Source organism: Oryx dammah, unplaced genomic scaffold (assembly GCF_014754425.2).
Source record: "Oryx dammah isolate SB20612 unplaced genomic scaffold, SCBI_Odam_1.1 HiC_scaffold_13, whole genome shotgun sequence".
NCBI classification, from domain to species: Eukaryota; Metazoa; Chordata; class Mammalia; order Artiodactyla; family Bovidae; genus Oryx; species Oryx dammah.
In genome coordinates this window covers 53,652,691-53,672,673 of record NW_024070197.1, presented here as the reverse complement: position 1 = coordinate 53,672,673, position 19,983 = coordinate 53,652,691, and the positions used below count along the sequence as shown (strand labels likewise).

The following is a 19,983-nucleotide window of genomic DNA, read 5'->3' as shown; positions in this document are numbered from 1 at the left end:
GGATTGGTTCAGGGGAAGGGCTGATGTAGAACTAAAGGTTCTGTCCAATCAGCACACGCCATTGTCCAGGTAAATGTTGGAAAGGAATCAGCTAGTAGTCAGTTTTAAATTGGCTGTGTTCACAGATTCCATAGGGCTGGGATGTTTCCACCTGCAGGTGTTGAGATTATTCTGGGCATGTAGCTCAGTGAGAAACAGGAGAGGAGAGGTGTTTTCCAGCCTAGAGCAGTTAGTTCCTGATACTTTTTGCACCTGCTTCCCCTTTGAGAGTGAAGTTGGCCTTGTCATAAATGATTTTTTTTAACCTGACAAAATACACATCCAAAGCACTTTTGACCATGTGTAAATGTTTGTTTTTGTTTCTGTTTTTTTGCTTGCTTGTTCAATAAGTTTATTATTGTCTTATCTGAAAAATCTTGATAGAAAATTGTGGTTTGGTTTAACTCTTAGCAGCTCGTTCCTGAGCTCTAAGGAAGCTTGCCTTCTTCTGAGCTACCCGATCTTTCTTCTGGGCAAGTGACATTTTGGGATGGTTCCACCTCTTCTTTTTAACTTCTTTCTTAGGCTTCTTCTCATACACTGGATTCTCTAGTATTGCAGCATGACCTTTCTTATACATCTCCTCCATCATGTCTGGAGTTACGTTGTTTTTTATGTACTGAGAGAACTGTTTCTTGTAAGCATCTTCATCTTCTTCAGTCAGGTAACGCATGTAATCTGCAACGTTCTGCCCCATGATGTGCTTGCGGTGTACCTCAGCACTGAATTCTTTGCTTTCTGAATCATAACCGGGGGACCGTTTGGTACTATGAGGGATAGACAGGCCTCCATTGACAGCTCCCTTTAGGGCCCCAAAAACTTCATTCCCGGTAGAAGTTCTGGCAAGTCCTGCATCCAAGTAACAGGTGGAGGCACCAGGTTGACCATCAGTGCTTTCCACATTGTGTTCATTGCCAGTCACCTCGACTTGGCCTTCATAAATTTTGTCCATACCAAACCTATTAAGAAGCCTGTGGGCCAGCAGCAGGCCAGTACAATGTGCTGCAGCATAATTTGTCAGGCCAACCTTCACACCGTATTTTGGGAGTTCGTGAGCATAAGCTGCACAAACTATCATACCTCCTTCTATATGGGCATAAGCAATCTGAAAAATGATATCTCTGTTCGTTACATGAACAATCATTCTGTATTTAGGTGTGTTGTACTTATTTTTATCTTGGATTACCAATCGTTTCTGAGCATAGTCAGTTTTGCCCTCTTGCCTTCTTCTGAACTTCACTTGGTATCTCTTGAAGTAGGCCTTGTTCTTGACAACTTTTAACAAACCCCATCCTGCGGAACAGAACTCCGACTCCGCAGCTTGCCACAGAGCTGCAGAACCAGCATGGCTCCAGGGCGGGGAAAAAGCCTGTAAATGTATTTTTGAGGCCAGTAAAACAGTTGTGTGGAAGAGAAGTTTCAGATAAGGCCTTGCATGCATGTCCCTGGTCCTTTGCTTTCTGTTTCCTTCAGTGTCTGTATTGAATGGGAATTGATACTGTAAAGCCCCTTCCCCTCGTAGCCCACCCCCACCTTGGGACACTTTGCTTCCAGCATCATCAAGGAAGTTGATACTGCTATTTCGTACCCCCCGGCCCCCGTAAACCGTGATGAGTCTGCCCTTCCCCTCCCTCCTGCCATCCCGGGATCTCCTGAGCCCCTGCTGTCCCTGTGTGTGTTTCCTCTTGGTGGAAGGCACCACACTCAGCTGGAGAGATTTCTTGTGGTGCCATTTGCTATCACGCCTCTTATCTCCCTCCTCAGCCAGGCTTCCTGCCCCAGTGCCCTCCACTCTCGCTTTCCCCTCCTGAGGCCCTCCAGCCTGCATCTGCCTCCACTGCTGGGTCCAGCTGCCCTGTCCTCGATCACTGTGATGGTTTCTCCTCAGCCTGTCACTTGGATGGGGTGGTCCAGGGGCTCCATTCCCCACCCATTGCTCTCAGGACGTACGGCCTTGAGCTGCAGGGTCCCGTGTGCGTGTGTGAGTGGAGATGTGTCACTGGCTGGTCTGTGAGGGTCAGTGTACTGTTCAGTGGTGTCGTCCGGACACCCTTATTCGAGCCTCTGAAACTCTCAAACCAAGCCCCTTATCTCGTCATGGTCCCCCAGAGCCAGCAAAGAGCCTGCTTGTCTCCATGCATGCCTCCTCTGGGCGCAAGGCAGCCCGCTCAGCTAGAGATGTTTTCAAATTTCTGGTGCCGTTTGCTGTTGCACACCCCGGCCACCCTGGTTTCTCCAGTTCTTGGATTGGGTGGCGTGTCCCCTCCCCTGCCGCCAACCCTGCAGTGGAGCCCGCACTGTGTCGTCCTTCCCCGCCTGGTCTGCAGGCTCTGACACGGCAGGGCCACCCCCCGGTTGTCTCTGGGCCTGCGGGTCCTGGTGCCCAGGCAAGGCTTAACCAGCAGCAGCATAGCATTTATCAGAGGTCCTTGTGTTTGGAAGCTGGTTTTGAGGTTTATGACTGTGTGCCCCGTATGGAGAGCGGGGGTGGGAGGAGAGTACCTTGGCAAACTTAGTCTTAACTGAACAGATTCCATGGCCTCTCTTTTGAGTTGGTCATGTTTCACTTTTTAATAAATGGGAAAATTATTCTCTATGCTTCCTCAATTAGAGGACAGAGGGCATTTTATCCTCACAGGAGGGAGGGAGGAAGTGGGTGTGTTTGACATTAGAACCTTGCGAATTAATTTTTTCATTTAATGCTTAAGTGTGGGACCTGCCAGTGCAGCTGTGTGTTTAGAAAAGAAAGGCTTCTTTTGTTTTGAGTGTTGCCTTGGGGTCGGTGCCGATATCAAATTCGTGTTCCCTTGTTACACGTTCACAAGTCATTGGAGGCAGTGTCGTGTGGCTGCAGGTTATGAATTTTGGGTACTGACTGTGCCTCCTGGCTCCTGTGAGGTCACAGGCACGCAAGTTAACCTGCAGCCCCGGTTTCCTTTTGGTGAAAGGGGATGGTAGCACTACCCTGGGATCTCTGAGGATTAAGCACAGTGAGTAAACACTGTGAGCTGGAACGCACTTGCCGAGAAAAACTGTGGCTGTCACTGTAAAGGACTTGTAAGGGGACACGGGACCTTGCTGTAAAGCATTTCTATTGAAAGCACAAAACATTCTTTTATTGCTATTTTAAGACCGGGGAAAAGTGATGTCAAAGATGAATCTGAGGATAACAAAGCTTGCTCCAAGTCTGTTCCCTAATACTGTTAATACTGTTTTTTAAGCCTTTTCTGTTTCTTGTGCTTCCTAGTTGATAAATGTCAGTGTTCGGGGAGGGGGAGCCAAATACCTTTGAAAATTCTAATCATTCAGTAATAACATGATAATGAGCTGAAGGAAGCTTTGATGGAGCCTGCCTTCCCTGTGGGTGTGACTGTGCTCTGGAGTAGGCAGTCAGCTCCCAGAGCAGGAGAGTTGCTCCTGAGACGCCGTTAACACCTTCACTGTGCTCCCATCTTTCAGAGTTACTGGAGAATGTCACCCTGATTCATAAACCGGTGTCATTGCAACCCCGCGGGCTGATCAACAAAGGAAACTGGTGCTACATCAATGCTGTATCCTTCTCAGATGCTGTCCCCAAGGCTGGCTTTCTGCAGCATCCTCTTCCCGGGGCACGTTTGACTTAGTTCAGCTTCTGTGGGGCGTCCACCCCACATTTTGAATCCAAAACTTTGGTTCCTTACCACCCCCCCCCAAAAAAGATGATGACTGTCAAAATCAAGCAAGTTTAGTTCTCTAAAATGGTCCTGAAAAAAAAACGGTGGGGGTTCCTGAATAGTAGGGTAGAGTGACCACTTAAACTGGAAATGTTGTGCTAATTGACTTAATCTTGGTTAAGTCAAGATCTTGTTTATAAATTCCTTGGATGTCACAAGGCAGTTATCTCAGGGATTATTTGGTTTGGTTCCTTTCGTGTTTACATATTTCAGTTGTTCAGTGTTCTTGGCTTATTTAGTTTTTTATACTCTTTCCACACTCTGGAGCATCAATTTCGTTTCCTTTACGCTTCCTTACTGCTCTTGTGTAGACACTGCAAGCCTTGGTGGCTTGCCCGCCGATGTATCACCTGATGAAGTTCATTCCTCTGTATTCAAAAGTGCAAAGGCCTTGTACATCCACACCCATGATAGACAGCTTGTAAGTAAGCTGCTGAGAGCAAGTCAAGGAGTGGGCTTCCCCCTGTGATAATTAGATTCAGATAGCAAAGTTTTTGATTTCCTATAAATCAATCCTTAGTTCTTTTTTTTTTTTAATTTACTGTTCATGATTTTGTATGGAAGTTAACCAGAAATGTAATTGTAACATTGTTTTATCTGTGTTCTTTAGTGTCAGTTGAATAAATTTTAATGTTTAGTAATTTGTAAATCACTTTAAAAAGATTTAAGAACTCACTAGCCTTTATAGCATTGGTTACCTAAAGTTTGCTGTCTTCATACAAGCTAATACTCTATTTAGCCATCAGGTCTCTTTAGTGATAGTATATCTTTTTTGAAAAATGTGCTGACTAAATTCATTCATGTCTTCTATTTTTGCTTTATATATCTAAACTGTCGTTATTTACACAATATAAATTATGATATTGATGTTGATGTTGCAAAAAAGTGTACTAAACATTTTTCCCCCCGTTTAGTGTTCGGCTAATGAATGAGTTTACTAATATGCCAGTACCTCCAAAACCTAGACAAGGTAAGTGCAAACAAGGGTTTCTTATACCATTACATATGGAGAGCTATGAAGTCAGATGACTGAGACTGAGAAATTCAGTCTTGCTGGGGAAAAAAGTCTTTTTACATGCAGCTTGCTACACCTAAGCTCTTCTTAAGTTTGGGCGGCAGTGGGGGTAGTTTGGGTGATCATGCTTTTTGTCATTTCAAGACTTTGTTGGGTTGTGAAAATCTATGTCCTGGTTCTGTTGCAGCTCTTGGGGATAAAATCGTGAGGGATATCCGCCCTGGAGCTGCCTTCGAACCCACGTATATTTATAGACTCCTGACAGTGATCAAGTCAAGCCTGTCTGAGAAGGTGGGAACTGACGTTCCATAGCGGGCATGAAGCTCGTGCCGTGCCCATTGTGTGTTCGCTGCTTGCCCTCTGCTTTCAAGTGTGCGATGAAGCGGGGGTTCAGTGGATCTGGGCTTGCTCTGGGGGCAGTTGCTAGGATGGGTTAGAGTATGGAATGACAGTCACGGGGGTCAGACAACTCGTGTATCATTTACTGTGACCACTACTGTTGTGTGTTTGTTCCATAGATTAACTTACTTCCCCCTGTGAAGGTAGGTAGTGTGATAATTGTTTGCTTGTTACATTTGAGGAAAGTGAAGTCACTGTCCAGGGTCCCAGCTAAGAAGTGGTGGAGCCTGGCAGCCAAGCCAGCTCCTTGCCCTCTGAGGGACTGCCTTGCTGCTGTGGGGCCGGGGGCCCTGCGCCACGCTGGCATTCGGGAGGGCTGCCGTCTTCCTCACGCTCCTGCTGCAGCAGCTCCTGGGCCTGTGACTTTCTGACGACCTCTGTTTTTAATCATACACTGTACTGCTGAAGGTGTGGGGCTCAAGGCCGTGGAGGTCTTGTTCAGGGCCCTGACACATGGCCTTGAAAGGAAATCGGGGCACCAATAGCACAGTGAACTGGAGCATTTCTTTCCTCCCTGATAGAATTTGTGATGAGTCAAGACGAGCAATGAAATGATGGTCAGGGAAATGCTTTAGGAAACAGTGAAGGAAATTCTGTTAAAACTGAGTGCAGTAATATTGTTTGAAACCCCGTGGTTTGAAAGAAAGAAGAGTGGATACTCCAGGCAGTCCAGCAGGATACCACCAGGGGCTCTTCCTGTGCTTGCAGCAGAGCCTTGAGCGTTAATTTAGGGATGTTTCTGTGTTGGAAATGCACACATGGAGTCAGTGTGCCCTCTGCTCTCAAGGATCTCATCCTCCAGTAAGGGAGTTAGATCGATAATTTAAGAAAACAGGCAAGACAAGCTCTAAGGTAGATGCGTGTCCAGATGCTTTAGAAGCCATAGGACACCCCCAGCTCGGGGCGGGGGCAGAGGTAAAGCCGGGGGCTTCCTGTCACTGAGCAGCGCTGCGATCCTGCAGCTGTTACATCACTGTTGGCTTGTTGGGGTCCCTGTGACCCCCCTCAGGGTTGGTGCTTAGCTGGAAGATCTCACAGGACTCTGGAGCTGGTCCTTCAGTGGGTTCAGCAGAGCCTGAGGACTCGGGCAGTGTCTGCAGGAACCCTTGAGACTCCCGTTCGGTGCAGCTACACAGTCCTCACTTAGGTCCTCCCACGCCACACTGGGACAGCGTGTGGGATGTGGTCCACCCGGGACGCCCCTTAGAGTCTCAGTGTTCAGGGTTGTGTTAGGGGCCAGTCACATAGGCACAGGCTGCCTCGCACAGACCGAAATTCCAGACCCCCAGAAGGAAAGCCAGCACTCAGCTGAAACCACACTGTGAGCGATTTGGGCACGCTCCCTTCCTAGTTCCTGGAATGGTGGGAGCCCTCCCGAAACCCAAGTTCCCAGATGCCAGCTGAGGCCCAGCCCAGTGAACAGCCCTTTCCCAGCACTGTTAGCTCTTCTCTGTGTCCTGGGCTGTGCCAGCCTCTGTCGTTTCCCACAGACACACACCAGAAGCCCCCATCCACAGCTTCAGTTACACAAGAGTAAGCAGATCTGCTCAGAGACCGCAAGCAGAAGAGCTTGCAGATCCTTGAAACACGCACATGGTTATGCTCCTAAGAGTGAAGTGTGAAGCGATCATGATAAATTACATAATCAGACGAAACCATGTGAGATGATGTCTCTGTATGATGGTCTTGTGTGATTCATCTACCATTGATTATACTGATGTGTGAAACAGGCAGCTGAGTCTTTAAATGAGTAGTTTTTCACATATAACATCTTTTCTACCTTGGTTGCCCATTGTCAAAAATGGAAGGAGACATACAGGGGCTGCTAATTTTACAGCTTACAGTGTGCATGGTGACCCCTGGGGTTGTGCAGTGGGGTGGCCTAGACATTGAGTTCATGTTTTTATTTCATTTTAATAAAAAAGCAACTTTTAAAATAACTTATCATGAAGGTAGTATCTATTTATTTTAGGAAATTTCAGAAGTACAGAAAAGCAAAAATGAAAAAAGCAAACAAAACACCCTTTTTATTGCTTGGAGATAAATGTTTTATCTCCCTCCCTCTCCTCTTCTTCACCATCTTAATTGTCAAGAAAAAATCCATATGGTTTTGGGGAAACTCTTTATGTTAAAAATTATTGAACATTCAGGAGAAGGCTAGTTTGTATATGCAGATAATATACTCTGTGCAGGCCTTGGAGAGTAATCTGTTAAAATTAACACGATCCTATTTGACCTTCTCAGGGTCGACAAGAAGATGCCGAAGAGTACTTAGGCTTCATTCTGAATGGACTCCATGAGGAAATGCTAAACCTAAAGAAACTTCTCTCACCAAATAATGAAAGTAGGTCTCAGTCTGTTTACTACAGAAGTGTGTAGAACATTTTTTAAAAAATCTTTCTTAAACAGAAGCTATATATAACCTTTATATAATAAGTTGCCTTCCCCATAACAGTCATTCACCCTTCAAGAGTTACTTGTTTACTCATTAAGGTAACTAATTACTTTGACATTACTTATTATGTACCACTGAGAATGTTAAATTTTGTATATTAAAGAATTTGTCCAGAGCCTTTGCTTTTTCCCCTACAACTTGTAATTAAGAAAATGATTAAACATAAAGAAAAGCTGAAAGAATAGTTTGGCAATTACCTGTATGACTGATGGAGTCTGCAGTTGTTACCACACTCTCCTTACTAATCTGTTTCTATCCCTGTTGCCTCACCAGAGGAGTTTTTCCCCTGAAAGTGATTCAAAATCAAGTTACAGATGGTGGTTTAGTTCACTTCTGGTAAAGCATGTGTCCCCTGAGGTAGGGGCGACTTTCTTGGTATCCTGAGTGTCCTCACAAGTGGAGGAGCCTGACTGCGATACCGCGGCAGAGTGTGCTTCCCCTTCCCACCCGCGTGCCCCAGGTGTCCCCTGGGGTCATCCATCCCTGGTCAGCCAGCAGGGACACGGCATCGTACCATTGCGTTTGTCCTCAGTGTACCACCCTGAGTTCACTCTGACGCTGCAGTTGACAGATCTGTGTAGGTGGCTCACGTAGAACCTTTTATTTTTGTTCTTTGTGTAAATGTGTATAGTAGCCTAAGCAGATGGTCTGCTTTTCAGAACTTACTATTTCCAATGGACCCAAAAGCCACTCAGTGAATGAAGATGAGCAGGAAGAACCAGGAGAAGGAAGTGAGGACGAATGGGAGCAAGTGGGTCCCCGAAACAAGACCTCAGTCACTCGCCAGGCGGACTTTGTTCAGACCCCCATCACTGGCATTTTTGGTGGACACATCAGGTTTTACGCTTTTCTTTTTCAAAAATACTTGTTTATTTGGCTGAGCTGGGTCTTATTTGTGGCATATAGGAAGTTCCATCTCTAGTAGCAGCATGTGGGATCTAGTCCCTGACCAAGGACCAAACCCAGGCTCCCCACATTGGGAGTGTGGAGTTTTAGCCGCTGGACCGCTGCAGAAATCCTGGTTTTATGCTTTTTCTGGAATAATTTAGCATTTGCATTTTTTAAGGGTTTTGCCATTTTGCTGGAGGGGTTGGTGTAAGATTTGTCCTAACAAATTTTGTACGGGATGCGCTGCCTCTGCGCTATGTGCCTGCTCTGTTCTTGGGCCTCCTGACACCTTGCTGGCCCCACAGGACCCATGGTGGCACTCCTGCGGAAGGCACCACCCCACCGGTCTGCCAGTGGCTCCTGGCCCCCGGCCCCCTCAACTCTGAACACACTGACATTCCCTCCGTTAGCTGCTCACAGCCTGGAAGGAAGAGAAAGACAAGTTAATGGAAATACATGTTTTGTTAAGACATTCGTGTATCTGATTGAAGGGGTTTTAGGACTTGGAGCCAGCTGAGCTGGAAAGTTGAGGGAGAAGCTTTTTACATTGAGGAAGACATGTGGCACCTCCTTGCCCCAGCGCCCTCAGGCCAGCTGCCCTTTGCTCATTCACGAAGTCCTAGAAGGAGAGTTTTTGCTTATTTAGTTACATTGGAGCTGTTCAGTACCATGTGATGTGGAGTTCAGTAGAACTTGCGCTGACTCCAAGGACCTCCTTGCTCCTCCAGAGTCCTCAGGGACCTCATTACAGTTCAGTCGTCTTCTGATCGCCTTCAGGAGTGTTTTTGTTTTTTTTTTTTAAGTGAGGCTCTTATATCTCCGTTGTCCTAAATCAAGAAGTAATGCTCTTTTCAAGGCATTGGAAGTTCGGTCCCTCTGCTAAAACAGCTTAGGTTTGAGTGCCTTTTAGCAGGCTGATGAGAACCTCATCAACTGACGATCAGGCCTCCCGGGCTGGTCCCTCGACCTTGAACGTGTGGTTCCTGTGCCCTCACTGTGGACTGGACTCTGCAGGCTCCTTCCTGTTTTGGAGTCTGTTGTGTCAGTCTCCAACTGAAAGGTTTTGTCCTAAAATCCACCCCTTCTGGGAGCTTTTCAGTTTCCCAAGGAGACCAGTACCTTTCTCCACCTTTCCCACCCTCCTGATAGAGTCCAGGCCCGTTATGCTTTGGGATCAGGAGAATAGCCACCGCTCTCTGGGCCGCCTCCTCACGGAGGCCTGGAGGTGCTGCCGTGCTGTGTGTCGGGGAAGTGGCGGGAGAGAAGAAAACCGTAGAGGCTGCTGACCTGCCCTTCGCAGCAGTTCCTCGAGAAGTCTGACCACTGTCCACCCCTTTATTTCTGTGTAAACTAGGGAACTTGTGCTGCAGAGTCAGAGTTCTGTGTTGAGCTCCTTGCTGAGGCTCGATGAGACATGGGCACAGCACACACTTTTACTCAGAAAAACTTAGACAAAGGAAAATGAAATGGAAAACCAGCTAAGGAAGCAAGGCTGAGCTGAGGCTGCCTCTCTGTCACACACACCCTGCTCTCCTTCCTTTGTGGAGTCGTTTTCAGGGGTGAATGCTACCCAAGACATTCTGTTTATACCTTGGAGTTCACTCTTATTAAAACAGCCTGCGGGGACTCGCCTGCTGGTGCAGTGGATAAGAATCTGCCTGCCAATGCAGGGGACACCAGTTCAGTCCCTAATCTGGGAGGATTCCACATGTCACAGAGCAACTAAGCCCAAGCGCCACGCCTCTGAGCCTGCGCTCTAGAGCCTGTGCTCAGCAACAAAGAGTAGCCCCTGCTTGCTACAACTAGAGAAAGCCCGCGCAAAGCAACAAAGACCCAGCACAGCCAGAAATAAAATAATAAAAATTTAAAAATCAGTCAATCAGTAAAACAGCTTGCGAGACTTTGAGAGGATACAAAGAGAGCCAGCGTTTTGACTGTGGCAAGATCATCATCTTTGCTAACTGGTGCATTAAATAAAGTAGAGAAGGCCTTTGGAAGCCTTCCAAATTTCCACCTGGTGGATTGAGTTGGTAGAAATTCTTTCAAGGTGGTATTGAGCAGAGTTATATTAAAATTCAGCATACTTTTGGCATTTCTGTCCTCTCCTGTCAGCTGACAGAGATGCTGGGAAATCTTGCTTGTGGCACCATAATCTCGTTTGTTTTTCCTGTCCTGTTGCACAACCTCCAGGGGAGCGGGAAGGCGGGTTCTTAGGTGTGCTGTGCTTTCCACCCCAGGTCTGTGGTTTACCAGCAGAGTTCAAAAGAGTCTGCCACCCTGCAGCCGTTCTTCACCCTGCAGCTGGACATCCAGTCCGACAAGATACGCACCGTGCAGGATGCGCTGGAGAGCCTGGTGGCCAGAGAGTCTGTCCAGGGTTACACCACCAAAACCAAACAAGAGGTGTGTTCGCTGTCTGTCTGGGACGCTTGTCCTGGGGCCCTCCGTGGGACGACGTGGGAAGCACGGGTCTGGAGTGAGGAAAAGTGGGTTTCAGCCCTGCTCCTCAGATCAGCTGTTTAACATGTTTTGGACTGAAAGCTTCTACGTTTGAGAATGGAATGGCTGAAGCGTCATGGCCTCTGGTTTCGACTGGAGCTGTAGTCGTGGTTTATTCATTCACCACTCGTGTAGTGTGTGGGACACTCGACTCCAGATGCCCCATGGGAATGTAGAGACGGCAGGGCCATCTCCACCCTTGGGATCTCTGTCTGAATGGAAGTACAGGCGAGAAGGCGTCTGGAAACTAAAAAAAGCCGGGTGGTGGTGGCCACTAGGCTTGCTTCCCTAAAGCCTGACCCCCTTCACACACCTTCAGCCAGACAGGTGGGCACTTCTCCGAAAGTTGCCTGGGTGTTTTTTCTGTGCTGCTATCTTTTGGATTGTGACTTGAACAAGTATTTTCTACTGAAAGTATTCTCCATAGAAACACAGGGAGCATCAACACGTTTGAAGGTACAGAGAATAGTACATAAAGAGGTTAAATTTGCTTCTGGAGATCCATTTTAATAAGAGACAGCATTCAGTAGGCACTTGAAAGTCCTTAAGGGCATTTCAAATGGGTAAAACTGGAACTGTTATAAAACCAGTGGTTAGACCAAACGGCTTTAAGGTCATTTAAAGCGTCTGATGCAAGAAACACACTGGCCTCAGCATTCTCTGTATTGTGAGAATTACTAAAAAATGAGTCAATATGTATGTAATTGAAGGTATTACTAAGTTAGCCTTTGGATTTTTATGCCAGTTTAATGCCCTAGGACAGAAGTTCTTAACTTGGCCTAGGGCCCTGAGCTGCGTCTGTAGGGTTGTCAGCATGTACTGAGGGAGGTCAGTGGCGCTCAGAAAGAGCCTCAGGAAGATGTGAGATGCGCCGACCCAGAACGCTGAGTCCTGGCGTAGGCAGTGGCCCTGTGTCTGCCTCTCGAAGTGAGATGGCGTGTCTGCTGTGCTCTGTCTCAGGTGGAGATCAGCCGGAGAGTGACTCTGGAAAAGCTCCCTCCTGTGCTCGTGCTGCACCTCAAACGGTTTGTCTACGAGAAGACCGGTGGCTGTCAGAAGCTCATCAAAAATATCGAATATCCTGTGGACTTGGAAATTAGTAAAGGTAACAGCTGTGTAAGGCAAAAGTGTTCACGGCGACACTCTGGTGATGCTGGAAACCAGCCAGCTTCCTGAAGCTTAAGCTTTTCCGTCCCCTGTCAGGATTCAGAAGGGCTCGCTCCTGGTTTTTTTTGTTACATATCTTGACTCTTAATAGAGTTCTAGGTTAAAAGTCTCATGAAAATGGCTTTTTAAAGACAAAGTAAAAAAATGAATAAACCATATGAACATATTACTAGGTGAGAAAAATACTAAAATATATAAGAACTTTATGGGTCAGTGGTAATAAATATTTTTACTTACACCGAGTATCAGCAGCTGTGGGAGCAGCCTGCTTAACTGGGCTTTCTAGAGGACCGGGAATGTTGTCCTCTGGCGCCAGTGGCCCTGCTCAGAGCTGCGGCCCAGCCCCAGGTCTCTGCCGGGTCACTGGGGCTCCAGCTTGCCCTGCCAAGAGTGAGCTTGAAGGAAAACTTCAGAATTTATCAGAGATGTCATGTGTGAAACTGCAGTTCCCTCAGGAGCATAACAAGCTAGAGGTGATGCTCAGAGTGTCCAGGTGCCTGGAGACAGAGGACATGGGTGCGGTCCGTGGGGGGAACCAGGAGGCTCCTGGAGGACCAGGCCTGCTGTCCTCCTTCCCTGCCTCCCCCGCCCCGGCCCTGGGGCCACCTGCTCCCCAGGAGCCTCGTGCTTCCTCTCCTTCCAGTGGGCTCTGCTTTCAGCCCTGTTCTCAGGAGTGGCCGTCTTCTGCCTGTAGGTGTGCTTCCAGTGCCAGTTCACGGTCTGCTTGAGGACCAGAGGGGAAGAAATGCCAACCGAAAATCATCTTACTGTTTGTTGGAGTTTTGTGATCTGACGCACATGGATAATGTTTCCCATCTTAGGCTTTCCAGGGCTGCTTTGTTTTTATCTTGTTTTTCTACTTTTTAGAACCTCTGCTTGTAAGGATTTTCTAGCATGAGCTTGAGGCTCACTGCCCATGCCCTGATGGGTGGGTTCTGGTGACGTGGTTACTACCTCTTTGCTCAGTTGTCCTCAGACGAAGGGCTGGAGTGCTGGCGGGTCTCCCTGGTCCACGGGGTGGTGACTTGTGTGGAGGCCACTGTCTGCCCCTTTTTCTGAGACCCTGGTATGTCAGCCCTTTTATAGATTGAAATTGTTGATATTTTGTTTTTCAGAACTGCTCTCTCCAGGGGTTAAAAATAAGAACTTTAAATGCCACAGAACCTATAGGCTGTTTGCAGGTAAGTAAACTTTGTACGACATGATATTTCCCTATTAAAGTGATGATTAAAAGGTTTTATACCCAGGCACAATTTTATATTGTTATAATTACCATTTAACGTAGAGAAAAATTGTTGGTATCCCTCTGGACTTTATTAGTCTGGAAATCATTTGAAAATGTGTGTTTTACTTAAAATTTGGTGTGTTTGCAATTTGACAGAATGTCCTCCTGGTTCGCTGTAAAGTTCAAACCAGTGTACGACCTCATTTCACGTGATGTTTCTGTCTTGGAGCCAGAGGAGTGAGGTGGTCAGGCTGGGAACCCTCCCTACTGGGGATGAGGTGCCCATGGCCAATTGTGTTTGCTTTTTTGGCCATTTTTATTAGAATTTTCTAGCTTCTCTCCCACCTTCCTTTTGTGTTGCCTTCTGTGAGCCTGTTTGTAATGACTGCTGTTGATTGGCCCTCACCAGTTCGTTGACCTTTCCACCAGATACTTCTTATGTAGAACCCCATTTAGTCCTTAACAGTTTCCTGAGAGGAGTGCAGTGCTGTCCCCCTTTTGTAGAAAAACACACTGAAGCTGTGGAGGAGCATTCACCACTCCGTGCCCTTTTGTGACAGAGTAGAGCTTTGCACTCCTGCCCTGGGTCCGCCCCCAGTGCTCGGAATGTGGGTGTGGGCCCTGGTCAGTGGTGGTTCAGGGGCCCTGTGAGAACCTGTTGGGCCCGGTCAGCCTTTTCTTCTCAGTGGGTCCTGCTCCCTCTGACTTGTTCTTCTCCTCAAGGTGGCTCATCACAGCCTGGCCCCAGCCTGCTGGGAGCTGGTGGGCACTGCATTCCCCTGGCCTGCTGTGGGCTGGACGCTTGGAGGCCTCTCTGCAGCCTGCCTGTGAGACCAGAGGCCCCTAGGGTGCAGCCTGGCCTCTGAGGTTTGTCACTGAGGTCCCAGGGCACGAACATGTTTTCCTGAGTCCCCGGCAGTTCTCCCTTGGGGTCCTTGCAGAGGGGGTGATGTCACAGGCAGGATTAGGAGGTCTTGTCTCTTGGTCAAGGGGACCATGGTGAGAGCATGGACTCCACCTACCTGCACCCCTGAGTCCCCATCATGAGCCTTCTGACCTCAGAAATAAGGTCACTGGGTGGGTTGCAATTCTCTGTACAATGTGAGTAAAGAGCTACTTATTTAAAAATGGTTTTGACTGTGGGACAAAGAAAACGAGTTAGTACAGTGCATAAGCTTTTGAAAATCTCTGGTTCTCAGCTCTGCTTCTATGACAGTGAGCTTGCTGGGTATCCATGACACGTCACCATGTTAGCTATGGGGTTACTGTTTAAGAAGCCCGAATACAGGTAGAGGCTTCTCTTCTGAATATTTAGAATGAAGTGTCTTAAAGGAAAGGCAAATCAGTTAAATCCACAGGTCCTTTCAGCCCCAGTGTCCTGGTCACTAAAAAAAGCCCAAAACTCTTTCCCAAGTCAGGTAGGCCTTAGAGGTAAAGTGTGGCAACCTCTCTGTTGGGGACCTGCAGGACAAGATGAAGCCGCCTCCTGGTGTTGGTCCCTTGGCTGGTTTCCCACCGATGGCCCTACAGTCTTGCTCTCCTCGTGTGACCAGTCACGTTCGTCACTGGTGGGCCAGTGCCCCGTGCCCTCTGAGCCCCAGCAGAGCCCAGCTCTGACCAGCCCAGGTCCCTGGCTCAGGGTGGGTTCAGGTTCCCTTACTAGGGGAGAGTGCACTGACGTTCAGGTGTATTTACTGCTGAATTTCATGCCAGACTGTGCCTCTCTGCCTGAGAGACTGTCCTTCCCGCCACTCACAAACAGCTCCCCCTGGCCGCACCGCCGTCCCCTTCCCCAAATGTCACCAGAGGCTGCTTCCTTCACGCAGGCTCGGTCTGCTGCCGGGCAGGCCATTCCTGGGCCCTCCTCTTCATGGAAGGGGGCATTGCCTTTCCGAAGAAAAACAGAGCAGTGGCCAGTGTGCCGTGTCTGCCGGTGGTTCCACAGATACCCACTCAGTCCAGCTACCTGCCCAGGCGACCCTCCTGGGGCAGTGCTGTCCTTGTCATGGATGACAGTCCTCAACAAATCTCAGACTGTTGGTTTTTTCATGTAGTGTAAGCCTATTTCTAAACCACCAAACAGTCCTAATCTGTCCTATGAAAAAATTCATCTTGTAATGTGCTTGGCATTCCTCCTAGTGGGTTAGGCTTTTCCACGTTTCCACGCTGTCCAGGATTCAGACACTCTGCTGAGAACAGTCTGGACGTGGGGTTGGCTGGATCAGGGCCTGGGGTTTGGGTCTCAGTGTGCGGTCCCCCAGGGCGCCTGGCTGACGGCTCTGCAGGCAGTGTCTCCTGTGCATCCTGCTTCCCAGGGGGCTGGCTCCAGCCCCAAGTCCCCACAGGGCTCACAGATGGGACGGCCCCATCATAAATTGGCATTTCTTTTGTGGTGTGGGAGGTCTGAACGTGTTATTGCAGTATAGGTGTGTGACTCTATGTTGTCACTTGTTGAGAGTTTTGAGTTTAGACAGCCTCGCTGTGTGTGTCACGTTTCTCTGTCCCACCTGGCTTGGTGTTGGGTTTCGCGAGACTGGGGGGTGCCGTAGGCACTGGTGTGTGAAGCCGCTCTCACGGCGCCCGGCCCTCTTTTACAGTGGTCTACCACCACGGCAGCAGCGCCACAGGCGGCCACTACACCACGGACGTCTTCCAGATCGGGCTCAACGGCTGGCTGCGCATCGACGACCAGATGGTCAAGGTGGTCAGCCAGCAGCAGGTGGTGAGGCCCGCCGCCGAGCGCACAGCCTACCTCCTGTACTACCGCCGCGTGGACCTGCTGTAGCCGCGCCTGTGCCGCGCGCAGACTCGGCACGCACCGCCTCCCCTCTTCTCTTTAGTGGCTCTTTAGAGAGAAGCTCTTTCTCCCTGTCGCAAAAATGGGCTAGAATGAAAGGAGACGCCTTGGGGTTTGTGCACAACATAGCTTCTGTTGACTTCTGACTTCCAAATCAAAATCATCTGGTGAAACAGACTGTCGCTTGATTCAAGGAAATACATGAGAAACACATTTCTGAAATAATGCTGATTCCTGAGTAAGAAGGGGAACTTGCGTTTGATTCCCGGTCTAATTGCATAGTACAGTAAGTCCTGCACCAGCAACTTCACTTGTAAATTTGTGAAAATGAATTTTATCTTTCCTTAAAAAGGATAAATTTTTTAATCCATCACACTTTTGCCCCTCACCCTTTAGTTTTTGATAAATGATAAAAACGAGCCAGTTACCAGAGAAGAAATAGTTCTTCAAAAGATAAACACAAAAAAAGTTGCTGGTTCCTAACAGGAAAAATACATTTTAATAATTGTGTGATGAGAAGCTGCTTACGTACACATTGCAGATCAAATATCTGGAGTTACGATGCCAGTCACGTAGAATGGTGATTGTAACTTTATTGCCATTAAAAGATTTCAAAACACATTCATGCTTCTGTGTACACATAATGAAAAAGGAGCAAAATAGCGAAGATTGGTATTTCCCTCCGTCTGCTGTCTAATTCTGCTGTCTGCTCTTCTACAATGCCGCGTCTCTAATTGTACACAGTTAGTGATAGCTAGGAGTATACAGTTGTCGCCCATCAATAAAAATCACAAAGTTGGTTTAAAGCTGCATGTGTGGTGTTTCTTTGACAGCGAGTGCCTTTTCCAGTAACTGGAGTTCAAGCAGGCAGGACTGCACTGCCGGAATTAGAGTAAGCCTTTGGTGCAGCCTGCCGTGTTTGTGAACGCCAGCCCAGCCCTCAAATGGTCATTGTTCACTGTTGCCAGAGTTGCTAACGCCAGTGATTTGGATAGGTGGATATTTTTAAGATCTTCAAATAGCAGAAATGGGGGCTGGTGAGTGCTCTCCCCATTGTGCTGTCCCCGCGTTGCTCATTTCACAGAGGTGGGGGCTGTGGGTCTTGCCCAGGCATCCCCGTCATTGCCCACCACCAAGCCTCCTGACTGCGCCATGGACACCACCTCTGGATGTGGAAAGGAAGCCTTTTGAGATGGAAGAGATGGAGAGACGTCATGCATGTCAGGCATTCCCTGGCCCATGGCGCCCTGGTTCTGGAAGGCCCTGCACAGGCCCCTCATAGCAGTGAGCTGGGGTCCCCAGAGAAGCGGATTTACGTAGTCCAAGCTCTTCCTTTTAGCACCCGCTGCTCATAGCCATGTGTCACTGTGAGCTTACTTTCGAACTACAGTGCTGTTAGAGCACGGGGAGCCGTACCCAGTACTGTGTACAGGACAAGAGTGTGTACATGCCTGTGACTGAGTCACCATGCTGTACACTGGAAACGCAGCATTGTAAATCAGCTGTATTTCAGTAACATATATGCGCATTAAAAAATTGTAGCACTAACATTGTCCCCTGGGCCTGATTGCTATGTCATTGCTCTGCTCTGATTTGCTTAGCTTCTTAATGAGTCATAATCAGCTTCTCATCAAAATTATGTACGATTGTTATGGAACATGTGGAGTCCAGAGTAAGTCTGGGGAAAGCAGGCTGCACAGCAGTAGCCCCACCACATGGTAGGAGCCTCTTCCAGAGCCTGGCGCTGTTTGTTCTACACTGTGATCTGCGAACTGGGGCAGGGCGTCCTGTGTGAGCGGCTTCCCTGTCTGAGGTTTAGCCTCTATAACTGGCGTTGGTTACAGTGTCCCTGTGAGTCAGCAAGCGTCCTGTCCAGAACAAGGCCTCCCAGTCGGGAGGCGCCATTCCCAGGAATCTGAAACAGGCCAGGACAGAACGCTGCTGTTGTTGGTATACTGTCTGCTTCCAGATCTTAGCACCCACCCTGTGTATTTCAGTATTTTCCCTCGGATGTCATTCAGGGATCTCTTCATGGTCTTCAGATTGCTAAGTCACCTATTTTGTCAAGCCCAAAGTATGTTGGAAATGACTGAAATATCAAGAAGCTTCCTTCAAAAGATCTTGTCTCTCTCAGCAGTGGTTGGAGATGAATTCAGTCCAGCGGCCCCTTGGGCGTCTCAGTCACCCTGTCCCGTGCGGAGGTGCTGCATTCACTCTTGAGTGCTGCTGTCCCTTCCGGCACGTCAGACTCGTAGATTCTGTGTCTGGCAGCCAGCAAAGGGCTCCTCTGTTACCCTGTATACGAGTGTGTTGTCTGAAAGACCACCCATGGCCCCCTACTCCCTGACAGCTCCAGTCATGTTTATGACAGAGACATAGCTTTCCAGTTTTCTTGTGCTTACACAGGATCAGTGTGCCTGGCTGCAGACGAGCAAAGCTCAGGAAGGGGCCGACTGTATAGCGAGGAGATGCCAGCCTGGAATTCACAACTCTCTGCCTTTGGTCCCTGGAGGGACTGATTGGCCCTTGGGAAGATGAGATCATTCTAGCAAGTCTAATGCTTTCTAGGGTCCCACGTGAACTGTGGGCCTCTCCATGTCCTTGAGATTTTGGACTCAAATGTTCAGTATGCTGTGCTGCAGATTTTAGTATTTTTTAGAAGTCTCATAGACTTGTTTCCTTGGGTTTAAGGTCATTTACACTTGGACCATGAACCTTGTTGTTGGAGTGGAAAATTGAGTGATTTGACGTGTCTTTGTCACTGGCTTTTAAAGCACTGTGAATGCTAGGCTGACGTTAGAAGCGTTTCACTGGGGGCTTTTTCCTTACTGTGTGAAATAAGGTGAACAAGACCCAGAAGTCCTCCAGAAAGAATAAAACTGAGTGTATCTGGTTGGTGTGTTGTGTGCCCAAAGCCAGTAAAGTGCACGTGCTGCTTCTCCTGGTGGAAAATGGGCTCCATTCCGAGTGCAACGATGGTAGTTCTTCCTTTCTCTTGTTTGTACAGCCGCGTTCAGCTGCCCGCCCCGGTGGCTCAGAGCAGCCGTGTCTCTCAAGTTCTCAGGTAGTCAGTCAATAGTCATGGTCTACTTTATGTAGTCAGGTAGTCACAAGCAGTAAATTTGTAGTCAGCAGATGCATCATTGTCTGTCTTTCCCTTTGTGGAAATTTCTAGAGATTGCTGTCATCGGCTGCTTGTACTCGACTGGGCCAACTAGTGAGAAAGCCAAGATCGCAGTCAGAGTCCATTGCTTTGAGTTAACCAAGTAAGCCAGTGAGCTTGGTGCTGCCCAGCTCTCAGCTCACCTGCAGGAGTCGGTGCCTTGTCATTGTGGCTGCCTCAGTCTCATGGTTTGTGACGCTTGCCTTGGGAAGCGCTTCCTGCATCAGGAGAGACCAAAGACTTTTCTGTACTTCTCTGTCTCGGGAAGGAAAGATACGTTGTTGGCTGGCCCCAGCGAAGGCAATACCTTCGAAGGTAACAACCACAATTTCCTGAGGGTCATTGGCTTCAAAAACATTTTGAGAAAAGTCTTAGTGTTCATAAAAAATCATCCACATCTAGTAAGGCCATGTATGAACAGCCTTTCTGTACACACAACGCTGTGTTCTTTCAGTCATAGTAGATTGCCAAGCAGGCATGCTTTTTCCTCATTAAACTTTTGCTCTTGCTTCCTAGCATTTTTTAAAAATCTGTTTTTATTCATCTTTTGAAGTGACCATTGCCATCTTATTTATATACCTTTTGGAGACCAATGTATTTCAAGATGAATGCTTGAAAAATGA

General features: G+C 48.1%; 2 protein-coding genes across 2 annotated transcripts in view; one reads left to right on the top strand and one right to left on the bottom strand.

Annotated features, from left to right (window-relative positions):
- USP10 (ubiquitin specific peptidase 10) overlaps window positions 1-16,997 on the top strand; it is a 64,638-nt gene extending 47,641 nt beyond the window's left edge. The window contains exons 5-14 of the mRNA XM_040253984.1: window positions 3,499-3,590; window positions 4,064-4,173; window positions 4,667-4,722; window positions 4,955-5,058; window positions 7,411-7,510; window positions 8,281-8,458; window positions 10,747-10,912; window positions 11,969-12,113; window positions 13,291-13,356; window positions 15,998-16,997. Of these exons, the coding sequence (XP_040109918.1) occupies window positions 3,499-3,590; window positions 4,064-4,173; window positions 4,667-4,722; window positions 4,955-5,058; window positions 7,411-7,510; window positions 8,281-8,458; window positions 10,747-10,912; window positions 11,969-12,113; window positions 13,291-13,356; window positions 15,998-16,185 (1,205 nt within the window). The 3' untranslated portion in view covers window positions 16,186-16,997. The remainder of the gene's footprint in view (window positions 1-3,498; window positions 3,591-4,063; window positions 4,174-4,666; window positions 4,723-4,954; window positions 5,059-7,410; window positions 7,511-8,280; window positions 8,459-10,746; window positions 10,913-11,968; window positions 12,114-13,290; window positions 13,357-15,997) is intronic.
- On the bottom strand, window positions 380-1,859 carry LOC120873186 (60S ribosomal protein L5-like). The gene has a single exon (XM_040253985.1). It carries the CDS (start codon window positions 1,478-1,480, stop codon window positions 440-442), a length of 1,041 nt encoding a protein of 346 aa, XP_040109919.1. The 5' UTR covers window positions 1,481-1,859; the 3' UTR covers window positions 380-439.
- Window positions 16,998-19,983: the final 2,986 nt, after the last annotated feature.

Coding starts and splice junctions, on each gene's coding strand:
- LOC120873186 (XM_040253985.1), bottom strand. CDS start 1,480: ATGCATGCAAGGCCTTATCTGAAACTTCTCTTCCACACAACTGTTTTA.